General features: G+C 36.0%; 1 protein-coding gene across 5 annotated transcripts in view; it reads right to left on the reverse strand.

The window, feature by feature from the left end:
* NELL2 (neural EGFL like 2) overlaps window positions 1-13,313 on the reverse strand; it is a 402,175-nt gene that overhangs the window by 106,967 nt on the left and 281,895 nt on the right. For all 5 annotated transcript variants that reach the window (XM_023182792.1, XM_023182793.1, XM_023182795.1 and 2 more), the window contains one exon: window positions 12,121-12,216. In XM_023182792.1, the coding sequence (XP_023038560.1) occupies window positions 12,121-12,216 (96 nt within the window). The remainder of the gene's footprint in view (window positions 1-12,120; window positions 12,217-13,313) is intronic.

Here is a 13,313-nt window from a genome sequence, read left to right on the forward strand (position 1 = left end):
CTCTATGTTGCACAATTGGTTTTTCTAACCTAAATGCAAGAGTGTACTTATATTTTCTTAATATTCATGGACTGCTTACTATATGCAAAGCATGATGCCAAGTCCTATGAAAAACACAAAATCATAGGCTCCATCTCTACTTTCCATGGAACTCATACTCCAGTGGGAGGGAATGAGGAAAAGGGTAAGGGAGGAAAGACAGACACCTAAAGAAAAGACAACTAAAGGAAAGGGGCAGAGAACACAATGAGTGTGGGCCAAAGATGGAAGAGATCAGAATTAAGGATCTAGAAATGTTGAGGGCTGAAAGCAGAACAAATGCAGGAGGTGCTTTTAATTGTTTGTCAAGTGTCATAATATTTTTGGATCCCACTGTTGCTACAATTTGAATAGCTCTGAATCTTGATCCTGTCTTTTGTCATATAAGCTACCCTCTCAAAACTATGTCATTCACAAATTTGATTGTTCTTCTTTAACTTGGCCCCAAACCCATTATTTGCTATTTAACTTGATCCTTGTGCACCACATTTTACTGTAAGCCTAAAAAAATTAACCTGGAATATAATCTATTCTCTCAAACAAACAAACAAACAAAAACAGAGCGTTTTTAAGAGAGAGTTATCCATTAGATGGATAGGGCTGACTGCTATAAGTTTTTTTGTACCTAAGTCCTAGTGGCTTCTTCCAGAAAGTTTCCATGACAGAAAGAAACAGAAACTAATCACAGATGAGAGCCCTTTGAGAAGAAGTACAGACTCTGTTTGAGAGCATTAGAAATTTAGTAAGAGAAAAAAACAGCTACATCCCCCAGCTCCATTCCTAGCAAACCTCATAAACTTCATATCATTATTGTTTTTTCCCATGTTCCTCCTCATTTACATTCTGTCATCATAAATTTCACCTCACAGTCTACAGATTTATGAATGGTCAAAGTTCATCACTCTCAGGAGTCATTCACTGGCATCAATGAAATCATACTTATGCTTAAAACAGATGATTTTCTTTATTATTCCAGCAATACTGAGACCCGTATATAATCGGAAAATCTTTCTACATACACATGGCTTAAAAATATAATATTAAATTCATAGCTGATCTCATTGAAAAAATGAAAATTCCTATGTGGCATAAGAAGAAGCCAATTTTGAAGTTAAAATTTATATAATCTGTGTGGCATACCACTTGGCAAAAACTTTAATGCAAATGATGCATTGCAGTACCCCTGGTACACCTGCAGAAAGAAATGCAAGTTTTCCCTGGAGGGAAAAGACCTTAGACTTCAAGGTAAAGGTTCAGTGGGAGGGTGAAGCAAAATGGCCGAATAGGAACAGCTCCAGTCTCCAGCTCCCAGCGCGAGCGACACAGAAGACAGGTGACTTTTTAATGATTGCCATTCTAATTGGTGTGAGATGGTATCTCATTGTGGTTTTCATTTGCATTTCTCTGATGGCCAGTGGTGATGAGCATTTTTTCATGTGCCTGTTGGCTGTATGAATGTCTTCTTTTGAGAAGAAAAGACGACTAATAAAGAAGAAAAGACAGAAGAATCAAATAGACGCAATAAAAAATGATAAAGGGGATATCACCACCGACCCCACAGAAATACAAACTCCCATCAGAGAATACTATAAACACCTCTATGCAAAAAAACTAGAAAATCTAGAAGAAATGGATAATTTCCTGGACACTTACACTCTCCCAAGACTAAACCAAGAAGAAGCTGAATCCCTGAATAGAGCGATAGCAGGCTCTGAAATTGAGGCAATAATTAATAGCCTAACAACCAAAAAAGTCCAGGACCAGATGGATTCACAGCTGAATTCTACCAGAGGTACAAGGAGGAGCTGGTACCATTCCTTCTGAAACTATTCCATTCAATAGAAAAAGAGGGAATCCTCCCTAACTCATTTTATGAGGCCAACATCATCCTGATACCAAAGCCTGGCAGAGACACAACAAAAAAAAGAACATTTTAGACCAATCTCCCTGATGAACATCGATGCAAAAATCCTCAATAAAATACTGGCAAACCGGATCCAGCAGCACATCAAAAAGCTTATCCACCATGATCAAGTAGGCTTCATCCCTGGGATGCAAGGCTGGTTCAACATACGCAAATCAATAAATGTAATCCAGCATATAAACAGAACCAAAGAAAAAAACCACATGATTATCTCAATAGATGCAGAAAAGGCTTTTGACAAAATTCAACAGCCCTTCATGCTAAAAACGCTCAATAAATTTGGTATTGATGGAATGTATCTCAAAATAATAAGAGCAATTTATGACAAACTCACAGCCAATATCATACTGAATGGGCAAAAACTGGAAAAATTCCCTTTGAAAACTGGCACAAGACAGGGATGCCCTCTCTCACCACTCCTATTCAACATAGTGTTGGAAGTTCTGGCTAGGTCAATCAGGCAAGAGAAAGAAATCAAGGGTAACCAGTTAGGAAAAGAAGAAGTCAAATTGTCCCTGTTTGCAGATGACATGATTGTATATTTAGAAAACCCCATTGTCTCAGCCCCAAATCTCCTTAAGCTGATAAGCAACTTCAGCAAAGTCTCAGGATACAAAATTAATGTGCAAAAATCACAAGCATTCTTATACACCAGTAACAGACAAACAGAGAGCCAAATCATGAGTGAACTCCCATTCACAATTGCTTCAAAGAGAATAAAATACCTAGGAATCCAACTTACAAGGGATGTAAAGGACCTCTTCAAGAAGAACTACAAACCACTGCTCAGTGAAATAAAAGAGGACACAAACAAATGGAAGAACATACCATGCTCATGGATAGGAAGAATCAATCGTGAAAATGGCCATACTGCCCAAGGTCATTTATAGATTCAATGTAATCCCCATCAAGCTACCAATGAGTTTCTTCACAGAATTGGAAGAAACTGCTTAAAAGTTCATATGGAACCAAAAAAGAGCCTGCATTGTCAAGACAATCCTAAGTCAAAAGAACAAAGCTGGAGGCATCACGCTACCTGACTTCAAACTATACTACAAGGCTACAGTAACCAAAACAGCATGGTACTGGTACCAAAACAGAGATATAGACCAATGGAACAGAACAGAGCCCTCAAAAATAATACCACATATCTACAGCCATCTGATCTTTGACAAACCTGAGAAAAACAAGAAATGGGGAAAGGATTCACTATTTAATAAATGGTGCTTGGAAAACTGGCTAACCATAAGTAGAAAGCTGAAACTAGATCCTTTCCTTACTCCTTATACGAAAATTAATTCAAGATGGATAGAGACTTAAATGTTAGACCTAATACCATAAAAACCCTAGAAGAAAACCTAGGTAATACCATTCAGGACATAGGCATGGGGAAGGACTTCATGTCTAAAACACCAAAAGCAATGGCAACAAAAGCCAAAATTGACAAATGGGATCTAATTAAACTAAAGAGCTTCTGCACATCAAAAGAAACTACCATCAGAGTGAACAGGCAACCCACAGAGTGGGAGAAAATTTTTACAATCTACTCATCAGACAAAGGGCTAATATCCAGAACCTACAAAGAATTCAAACAAATTTACAAGAAAAAAACAAACAACCCCATCAAAAAGTGGGCAAAGGATATGAACAGATATTTCTCAAAAGAAGACATTCATACAGCCAACAGACACATGAAAAAATACTCATCACCACTGGCCATCAGAGAAATGCAAATCAAAACCACAATGAGATACCATCTCACACCAGTTAGAATGGCAATCATTCAAAAGTCAGGACACAACAGGTGCTGGAGAGGATGTGGAGAAATAGGAACACTTTTACACTGTTGGTGGGATTGTAAACTAGTTCAACCATTATGGAAAACAGTATGGTGATTCCTCAAGGGTCTAGAACTAGAAGTACCATATGACCCAGCCATCCCATTACTGGGTATATACCCAAAGGATTACAAATCATGCTGCCATAAAGACACATGCACACATATGTTTTTTGCGGCACTATTCACAATAGCAAAGACTTGAAATCAACCCAAATGTCCATCAGTGACAGACTGGGTTAAGAAAATGTGGCACACCTACACCATGGAATACTATGCAGCCATAAAAAAGGATGAGTTCGTGTTCTTTGTAGGGACATGGATGCAGCTGGAAACCATCATTCTCAGCAAACTATCGCAAGAATGGAAAACCAAACACCGCATGTTCTCACTCATAGGTGGGAACTGAACAATGAGATCGCTTGGACTTGGGAAGGGGAACATCACACACCAGGGCCTATCATGGGGTGGGGGAAGGGGGGAGGGATTGCACTGGGAGTTATACCTGATGTAAATGACGAGTTGATGGGTGCTGACGAGTTGATGGGTGCAGCACACCAACATGGCGCAAGTATACATATGTAACAAAACTGCACATTATGCACATGTACCCTAGAACTTAAAGTATAATAATAATAAAATTAAAAAAAAAAAAGTTCAGTGAAGATAATAAGATCAGGCACCAAAAGTCCAAAATACATGAGGAAACAATCATGGGGCAAAAGTCAGCAAACACAATAAAAGCTAGATTTAGATCTCCTCGAACTTCAGGCAATAGAGCAATGCCATAAATTTTATAATATAAGTACGTTTAAAATTGTTACAGACATAAAAGAAGTAATCAAAACCACAAGACAATAATACGAACTAAGGAAAAAGAACCAAAATATATGAAAAAGAGAACTCCCAGAAATTAAAAAGTTATTAAAATTTAAAACTTCAACAAATAAACTAAATAATGGATTAGACAAAGCTGATAAATTCATCCATACACTGGTGGATAGGTTTGAAAAAATTATGAAAGGCACAATACTGAGAGATAAAGAGATGAAAAGTATAAAAGAAAGTGAAGAATTATAGAAAAGACAAGGGCCAACAAATATCCAGTAGGAAGTCCAGAAGGAGAGAATAAAGAGAAGTGGAAATAAGCAGTATTCAAAGGGATAAAGACTGAGTGGATTCCAAAACCGATGAAAGAGGTAACTCTTCAGATTTATTCTTCTAAAGGAGTCCCTAGCAAGATAAATAAAAATATTAATAAATTCATACCCAGGCACAATGCTTTGAAACCACATATTCCAAAGAAAAGGGAAACTTCAAAGCAATTAGAGAGAAAGAGACTTTTAAAATGAATTACAATTGAATTGAAAGCAGACTTCTGAACGGAAACCTCAGAAGCCCCCCCAAAACAATGGAATACTGCTTTCATAGTGCTTAGGGAAAACCTAGAATTCTATACCCAAGAGTTGGCCACTAATAGAACCACTCTAAGAGAGTATTAAAATATGTCCTTTAAGAAGAAAGAAATGAAACAAACAGGGGAGGAATAGAATGCAAAAAAACAAAAACAATTTTGGTATAAATAACATGTTGCACACAACAACAATGTTTCTCCAGCATATTAAGTTTATGCCTCCCCCGATTATACTTCTGATCAATAGAAGTTCGTCAGCTTATCCATATGAAAAAATCAGAATTTATGAACAAGAAAATTGCAGAACATTCTCAGCCAACATATGGGGGTACCTCCCAAAAAGAGAAAGATCTTGACCCTAAGACATGTATTCCTATTGACACCTAGACTTTTACAAATTAAAAGTCTACTATTTGAATGGCAGAAAGCCTCAGCCTTCCTATTTGAACTACTCTGTCTAACAAGGACTTATCTATGGTATGATTTCCAGGATTTATTGTTAAGGGAAAAAGCAGTGGTTGGGGAATTGCTATAAAGGAAAGTTTACTTTTCATTATGTGCTCTTTGTACTTTTAAAATTTATACAATGTGTATATAATATTGATTCAAAATATTAATTAAGTATTCAATTAATTAATTTTAAAACAAAGTTAAACAACTATCTTAAAAGTGACTCCATTTGGCTAGCTTCAAATAAAAAATAAGAGGCAACAGGGATCCTGGGAATTCAAAGGCACAATACAAGTTAATATACGAAAGTGATCTATTGAAAAAAATAATATTTTAAAAATAAAACTGAAGATCTTTTCCAAATTCCCAACTAATTCCACTTGGCTTTTTTCTTTTTCTTGGAGACCTGCTCTCTAACAGCTTGAAAGCTATTTTTTTCCTCTTACATTTTCTGCATGATGTGTCCTCATTTCCAGTGTTAATTAGGTAGGCCTTACAACAAAGGATCTGAAAAATTTTCCCATCATAGTTGTTATCTATTATACATGACTGATATATAGAGTGAGTTTGATTTTTTCCAATGAGCCTGAAGGACTTGGAAGAATGACTTTGAGATTTAACACTAAGAACTTTTGACTACTTTTTGAATAACACAAAGATTTATATTTTCATAAAATATTAACTTTTAACGTTTGCATTAGGACGAAAATAAAGCAATTTTAAGCAAATGTACAGAATGCAAATCACTAAATTAAACATTTTAAACCACTAAAGTACAGTAAAATTATACTTAAAACTGGTTTATGAATGAATCAAGAAAACTAGAATCCTTTATTGTTCTTAACCTTTCTCTTATAACATCTCAGGGCATCTCCAGCTAACTCAAGGATGTCAAAGAGTCTCAAATAGTTCTGTCTATAAAAGTTTATTTACACTTCAACTTAAAATTTACAAAATCATCATATCAGGTGTCATTTATTGAGTGCTTACCAACTCCTCAACATGGTGCTATGTGCCTTACTTCATTTAATCTCCAGAACAAACCCATGAGATAGATATTACTATCATCTTTATTTTCTACATGCACAAATTAAGGCATAGACAAAAATGAAATAACATGAAAAGGGTCACATGGCTGGTTGGTAATAGAACTAGTTCTCAGGCCAATGTTTCTCTGACTTCAATTTTTGTGTTCTTGACCACTATGTTAAATTCTTCAAGGAGAACGGGGTTTGGCATAACATTAAGCAATTAAAATCTTATTTAAAACAGATTAAGGATCACCAACATAAAGAGAAGTTACGTATTAAGTATCTAAGCCAACTCAAGCAGGGTACGGTCAAAAAGCCTTTGGTGAGAGTGCTTTTTGTTTGTTGTTTTATTTGTTCATTTTATAACAGAAAAAGAATCATTGGTATCTACACTCCTAATTCATACAAAGTTCATTAAAACACATTCATTTATCAAATGTAATTGAATCGCTTTTATCACTGGAGACAGTTTCAAGATAAGATGTGTCTAGTGAGCATGAGTGCAGATCCCTTAGGCAGATCAACAGAACCCTCCGTGAGTATGTGCCCACTTTGCAAAAGATACCCAGTGAGCTACTTTGCAGATCTTCCCTTGAAAAATTAAGATTCAGAAAACTGAATTTAATAAGACAGTACAGAACTAGAAGCAAAGCTTCCTTTATTCCAAATTGTCTTTATTATAATAAAGCATATTTAATGATTTGTGTACATGAAATTTGCATTTGTTCAGATAGAGCAGAATAAATTCAAAATAAAACTAAAAAATTCTTATTGGTAAAGCAGATGTATCTACAGTTTTTCTTTCTTTTTACATTATTTTTTATCAGATTTTCTCAGATTTTCTTCTCAATTTCTCCTCTTTTCTCACATAAAGATATATATTTTGCTAATGTCTTTCCACTGTGAGTCATATTGGTAAGAAAAGGGATGCCATGTGTGAACTGTTCTGAGAATTTTCTCTTGCTTCTGAATTTTTTCTAGTCTTCCTATGTAAAAATGATATAAATTTATACAAATTTCTGGAAAAATATGCCTTAAAAAAACAAACACTAATGAAACCAGCAGATATATTTTATGATGAAAAATGTGCTAATTCAGTCATACCAGGAAATGTAATAGTTTGACATTAATAATAAATGCTAACTTTGGATAAAACTAGCAAGATAACTTTTTTCTAACAAAAATAATTTCTATTATCTATACTATAACAGTAATAAAATAAACCTAAAAAAATCAACCAACCTCAATCCACTTGAAGTTACTTTTGAAGTAAAGCAACACTCATGTAGGCCTCATGCTTCATTTTTGTCATTTTAAAACAACACATATTAAAAAGCTACAAAAACACTTAGGGATGCAACTTAAATTTATATTCATTTAACAACTCACTAAAATAATTAAAATCTCATCTCATGTTTTGATATGCAGATAACAAATCCATTATTTTGTACACAGGAAAAAAAGCATTTATCATCAAAATGTTAGATCTCTTCCTTGATACTATAGTAATTTTTTTTCAACTTTGTCATTTGTTAATAACTTTTTCCCAGTTATAAATATTTTAATTTGATTTAAGTCAGCAACTGCTTGTAGGGGACTGTCAAATCTTTTAGAGTTATGCTTTAAATCATTACTGAAAAATTTACTTTTAGTATAATAAGACAGCTTTGCATATTAATTAGATAATCAGACTCATGTTTGCTGAGGTTTAGCAATCGTGTAATAAATACAATACGGCAGTGATAAAGCTGTAAACCTTGGCACATAGCTTTAGCTTTCTAATACACTTTACTGAGTTACCCAAGAAATAATCACCCTGCTAAATCCAAGTTAAACACCTGATGGAATATTAGGATATTTAATTAAAAATGAAGTTATGATATACATGTGGGTGATTTTATACAGTGGCTAAAAAAGAAGTCCATGAAAAATTAATTTTGCTCAGTAAAAATCATACACATTGCTCTTTTGTGAAGTTGGTAAATGAATGCAACCTTTCCTACTAAGATACACATGATGCAGAAACAGAAATGAGGGGAGGGTGTTTCAGAAGAGACTTCAACTAAAGGAACAAGGGGTGGTAAGTGCAAGACACATTCAGATTGTCTTTCAAAAAGCAAGTAAATCCTATTATTTCATCCTCAGCGATTCCACTGTGATGGCTCAACAGATGGCCACTGGGGCTGCACAACAATTTCCTTTTTAAGCTATCAGGCCACATCCAACTCCAGCAGGCCAAATTTAGGCCATTCCTATACTTGGAAATCTTGTCAATCTGGAAGCATCCTTTAACTTTGGAGAGAAAAATTGCCACAGTTTTCGCTGTTAAAGACAACAGGGTTATTTGGCAGTCGAAGGTGGCATAACAAAAGGCACAGACCTGATGAAGGATGAAGTTATGATGAATTCCTGGGACAAAGCATGGCATAAGAAAAAAGGAAAGCAGGAAGAAAGGAAGAAAGAGAAGGAGGGAAGAAGGCAGGACAGGAAAGAGAGAGAGAGGAAGACAGGAAGGGAAGCAAGGAAAGAGGAAGGAGTGGGAGAAGGGGGAAGGAAGGAAAAGAGAAACACTGGGCTAGAAATCAGAAGACCCACGTTCTAGAATGCAGATATGGATCAACAGTGAAACACCTATATAAGCTACTTCACTTCTCTGTGCCTTAATTACCATATCTGCCATATGATAGTACATAACTAGATAACTCTGAAAGCTTCAACTAACATTTTAAAGAGTCCAGCAAATATGGAAACAGCCACACCATCTTTTTCCTCATCATTTAATTGATCACTCATGTGTGCATTTATTTATTCACCAAATATTTATGGAACAACTACTAAGGTACTGTTTCGTGATGATACAGAAGCAAATAAGATACACCCTGTGTCCTCATGAGATTCACTGCCTGGGGGTGGGAATGAAGTGAGCTGGCAGAAGGACAAGAGGATAAAGCTGGGTGGATATGCAGGGCCAAGTCCTAAAGGGCCTTATTGATCATGTTAAAAATGTGGCCTTTATCCTGAGGGCAATGGGGAACATGAAAGGTTTTCTTCAGTCTGGAGTGATATGATCAGATTTGTGCTCTGTTATTCTGTGGATACTGGACTAGCCAGAGACAACCTGAAAGTCCCCAACAACTGCAGCTCTGACCAGAATAGAAAGAAATGGACCCTGGTAAAGACATGGACTCAAAAGGATTTGAATGGATGTGAAAGAGGGCGAAAGGGAAATTGCTCCCTGATGACTGGCTTAGAAGACTTGATGGATAAGGTGGCTATTCGCTGAAATAAACTAGTAAGGAAGGAAGAAATGAAGATTCAGGTTTTGGTGGAGGACAGTAAATGGGGAGACATGAATCATGGATGAGATAATGAGTTCAGATTGGGGTCTTTGGATTTAAAGTCCCCAAAGAAATATACTGGGATGCAATGGATAAAAGCCCGGATTTGGGAGCAGAATGACCTTTGTATCAGCTTCAAACTCTGATGCTAGGGAAAAAAAATTAAACACCCTGAACCCAGTATTTCTGCATGCAAATACAGATAATAACTGCCTTAGAAGAGAATGGTGAAGAGTAAGGTGATGCATAAAGGGTACAACACACAGGGAAGTTAGGTAACTTGCCTAAGGCAACATAACATATAAACACTACAACTAAACTTTGAGTCCACATCTGTTCTCAAAGCCCTTGGCTGCTACAGAGAGCTATTTAGAATCAGTCTGGGATTGTCTTCTTACAGACTGAAGGTTCAAGGATAATGAAATAGAGATAGCTACATGTTCTCTTGGGTTATTTTTAACTCCAGTCTTAAATATTACATTGCCAATATTAATTTTATGCCGTTCTAGATTTCTACAATCTTGTGATATTTTTTCCTAGTGGAAGAATGCGGCACAGTATTGCGCATGGCCACTATTCATCTCAGATTTTCTGGGACAGCTTTTATTTCAAAATTCCACACCATTATCCTCACACCATTGAAATGTCCTGAAAAAGGAAGTATTTCTGTATCCAGCCTCTGTACCAGAAGCAGCACAAAAATATTGTATTCAGGAAGCCTTGTCACCAGAGGTGTTGATGTGCAGGAGGTCCACAGTGCACCTTGATGTATAGGGGCAAACTGGTGGAGAGCATGCCACAGAAATATGAGAAAACTATTGCAGTAGAGGTGCCTGATTTGATTTAGTATATCATATGGTAGCTACTAAAAACCTGTATTTCTAACAAGTTATCAATCTCTATAGGTGACTCTCATGCACAATAAATTTAGGGAGCTTCTGATTTAGGAAAGGATCCTCTTAAGAAAGAGTCCTACATATCAAAGATAGTCACTATACATTGTCCGTCACAGACTTTTGAAATCAATTAGTCACTGAAATTTGAAAAACAAGACTTAGCAGTACTTGTAGAGATTATCTAGTGATGCAAGCCCTTTTGTGAGCATCCTTCTGTGCACAGTAGCAGTTTCTATTCAGTAAAATGTTCACTTCCCAAATGGAGCAGAACATTTTCTGTCTCACATTCTGGTAAGTCAGTGTTTTCATTAAACCAGATGACTCTGCAAGTGGAATAGAGGCAGAGCATGTACTGTATCTATTGCATTGAGATTTATGAAAAGCAATATGAGATGACAACTGTCAATTGCCAGTGGCAGAAGCTTTCTTTTAGGAAGAATAGCCTGACTCTCTGAGGCCATTGCTATTGGACCCCACTGAACCAAAAGCAACCAAAACCACTACGAGTATGATTTTAATTAGGACTTAATACTCAAAACATTTTTTTAAATTCCCAAGGTGTGTTTTTCATTGGACAAAGTATTTTACTTTAGGGTTATAAGTTATATGTAGACTATATATTGTTTTTTAAATAATTTTTAAAGTTTTTAATATTCATGTCCATCAGAAAGAATAAGTTCATAATGGATCTGGATGAGAAATAATTGAGAAGTAGAAAACTTTAATTATTTTCCAGATCAATAATTATTTATGAATAATTAAGGGGACAGATAAAAATTTATTAAAAATTCCTAATTGTGGATGCAGGTGATAGTGTGTCCTAGGCACTGAGTTGGCCATAAGCTTGAAATCTAGGCTTTAATATAGTCATATAGATTCCAGTAAAAATGGATTTCAAATGAGTAAAATGAATTATGAAGTCATAAAATCCTGGGTAATTCCACACATGTTTCTGAAAAGTTCAATATGCATCTAGTTATAATAGCTGCAAAACCTTTTTAGAGTGACTTTGGGGAATCGCCTGGCAAAATGCATCACTGAAAATTCCCACCTCCTCCCTCCTATCACTTCCTTATTAATAGCTCCACGCTTTGAGAACCCACTTGAAACTTGAAACATTATTTTCCTCATGGATTACTTTATGCATTAGCATAAAAATTCATTTTCTAGAAGATGAAATGATATTCTTACCCGTTTCACAGCTGGGTCCAGTGAAGCCTTGTGGGCAGGCACACACATTAGCGGCAATACAGGCTCCTCCATTCCTGCAGCCATCTTTGCAAAACGCTAAAATAATTCAGATACATGATTTTAGTATTTTAGAAGTAAGTAGTTTAATAAACTCTAAACCTAGCTTTTCATTATCCCCTTAGAGATATGAACATCAAATTATAAAAGTTATTTTAATTTTGTTTTCATGTAATATTTCCCATACATGTAAGAAACTTCAACACAACTTGTAAAACAGTACTCTTTCCAATGTTAGAGGAGTATTTCACCCTTAAAACAAAATACTCAAATTTATTTAAACAACAAACAGCAAATTTGCACAATAGGAAGTACACTAAAATTCAGATTTCTTCTCATCGTAACAATCCACCTTGAAAATAAACCTGAAAATGGCAGCTATCCTAGATGGAGCAAACCACCATCTAAAGAACGAGACCACGAAACAGGAAATGGTTGAATCCCATGGGGCTCTGACCATTTTGCACACTAGCCGAAGTGCCAACATAGTAGGAAATGCTCCATCCTTGAAAAATTTGTAAGCAGGTCCTGGTAATGAATTAACCAATAGTAAGAAAAATTCATTAGAGTGGTCTTCAGGGAGACTCTTAAATTCCTCCGCTAAGGATAGGTCAGAATCAGGATCAAGGGCAAAGACACTGTATAACCTGTTTCATTAGAGTAGTTCTGGGAATGAGGAAAGTTGTTCTGTGAGTAGGAAGCCGAACCATTGCAAGGGAGCCAAGGTCTGTACCATTGCAAGGGTGATCTCTTGAAATGTGCTGTGTTCAAAGAAGTGCAGAAAAGAAGGAGAAGAGCAGCAAGACAAGTGAGCACAACAAGAGACGAAGAGAAAAACAAGACGGTTGGGACTGAGCCCCCTTTAGAAGCTTTTATTTCCACTTTGGCTTATTCTTTGGCTCTGTAAGGCTCAGCAGCTGCTTCCTCAGTCTGACAAAGTCTGTAATGAGTGAATTAGAACAGCTTGTTCCAGGCATTAAGGCAAAAGTTTTTTCTACAGTTTTCTGGCATGTGCTTCCTCCAGTTAGGTAGAATATACTTTCTCAGAGTAATAAAATGAAGAAATCTGAAATTCTAGTGATGAGTTAAAGAAATGGACCCAAAGAGTCCATTTGGCTTCTTTGGTTTAAACCTCA

Source organism: Piliocolobus tephrosceles, chromosome 10 (genome assembly GCF_002776525.5).
Source record: "Piliocolobus tephrosceles isolate RC106 chromosome 10, ASM277652v3, whole genome shotgun sequence".
Taxonomy (NCBI): domain Eukaryota; kingdom Metazoa; phylum Chordata; class Mammalia; order Primates; family Cercopithecidae; genus Piliocolobus; species Piliocolobus tephrosceles.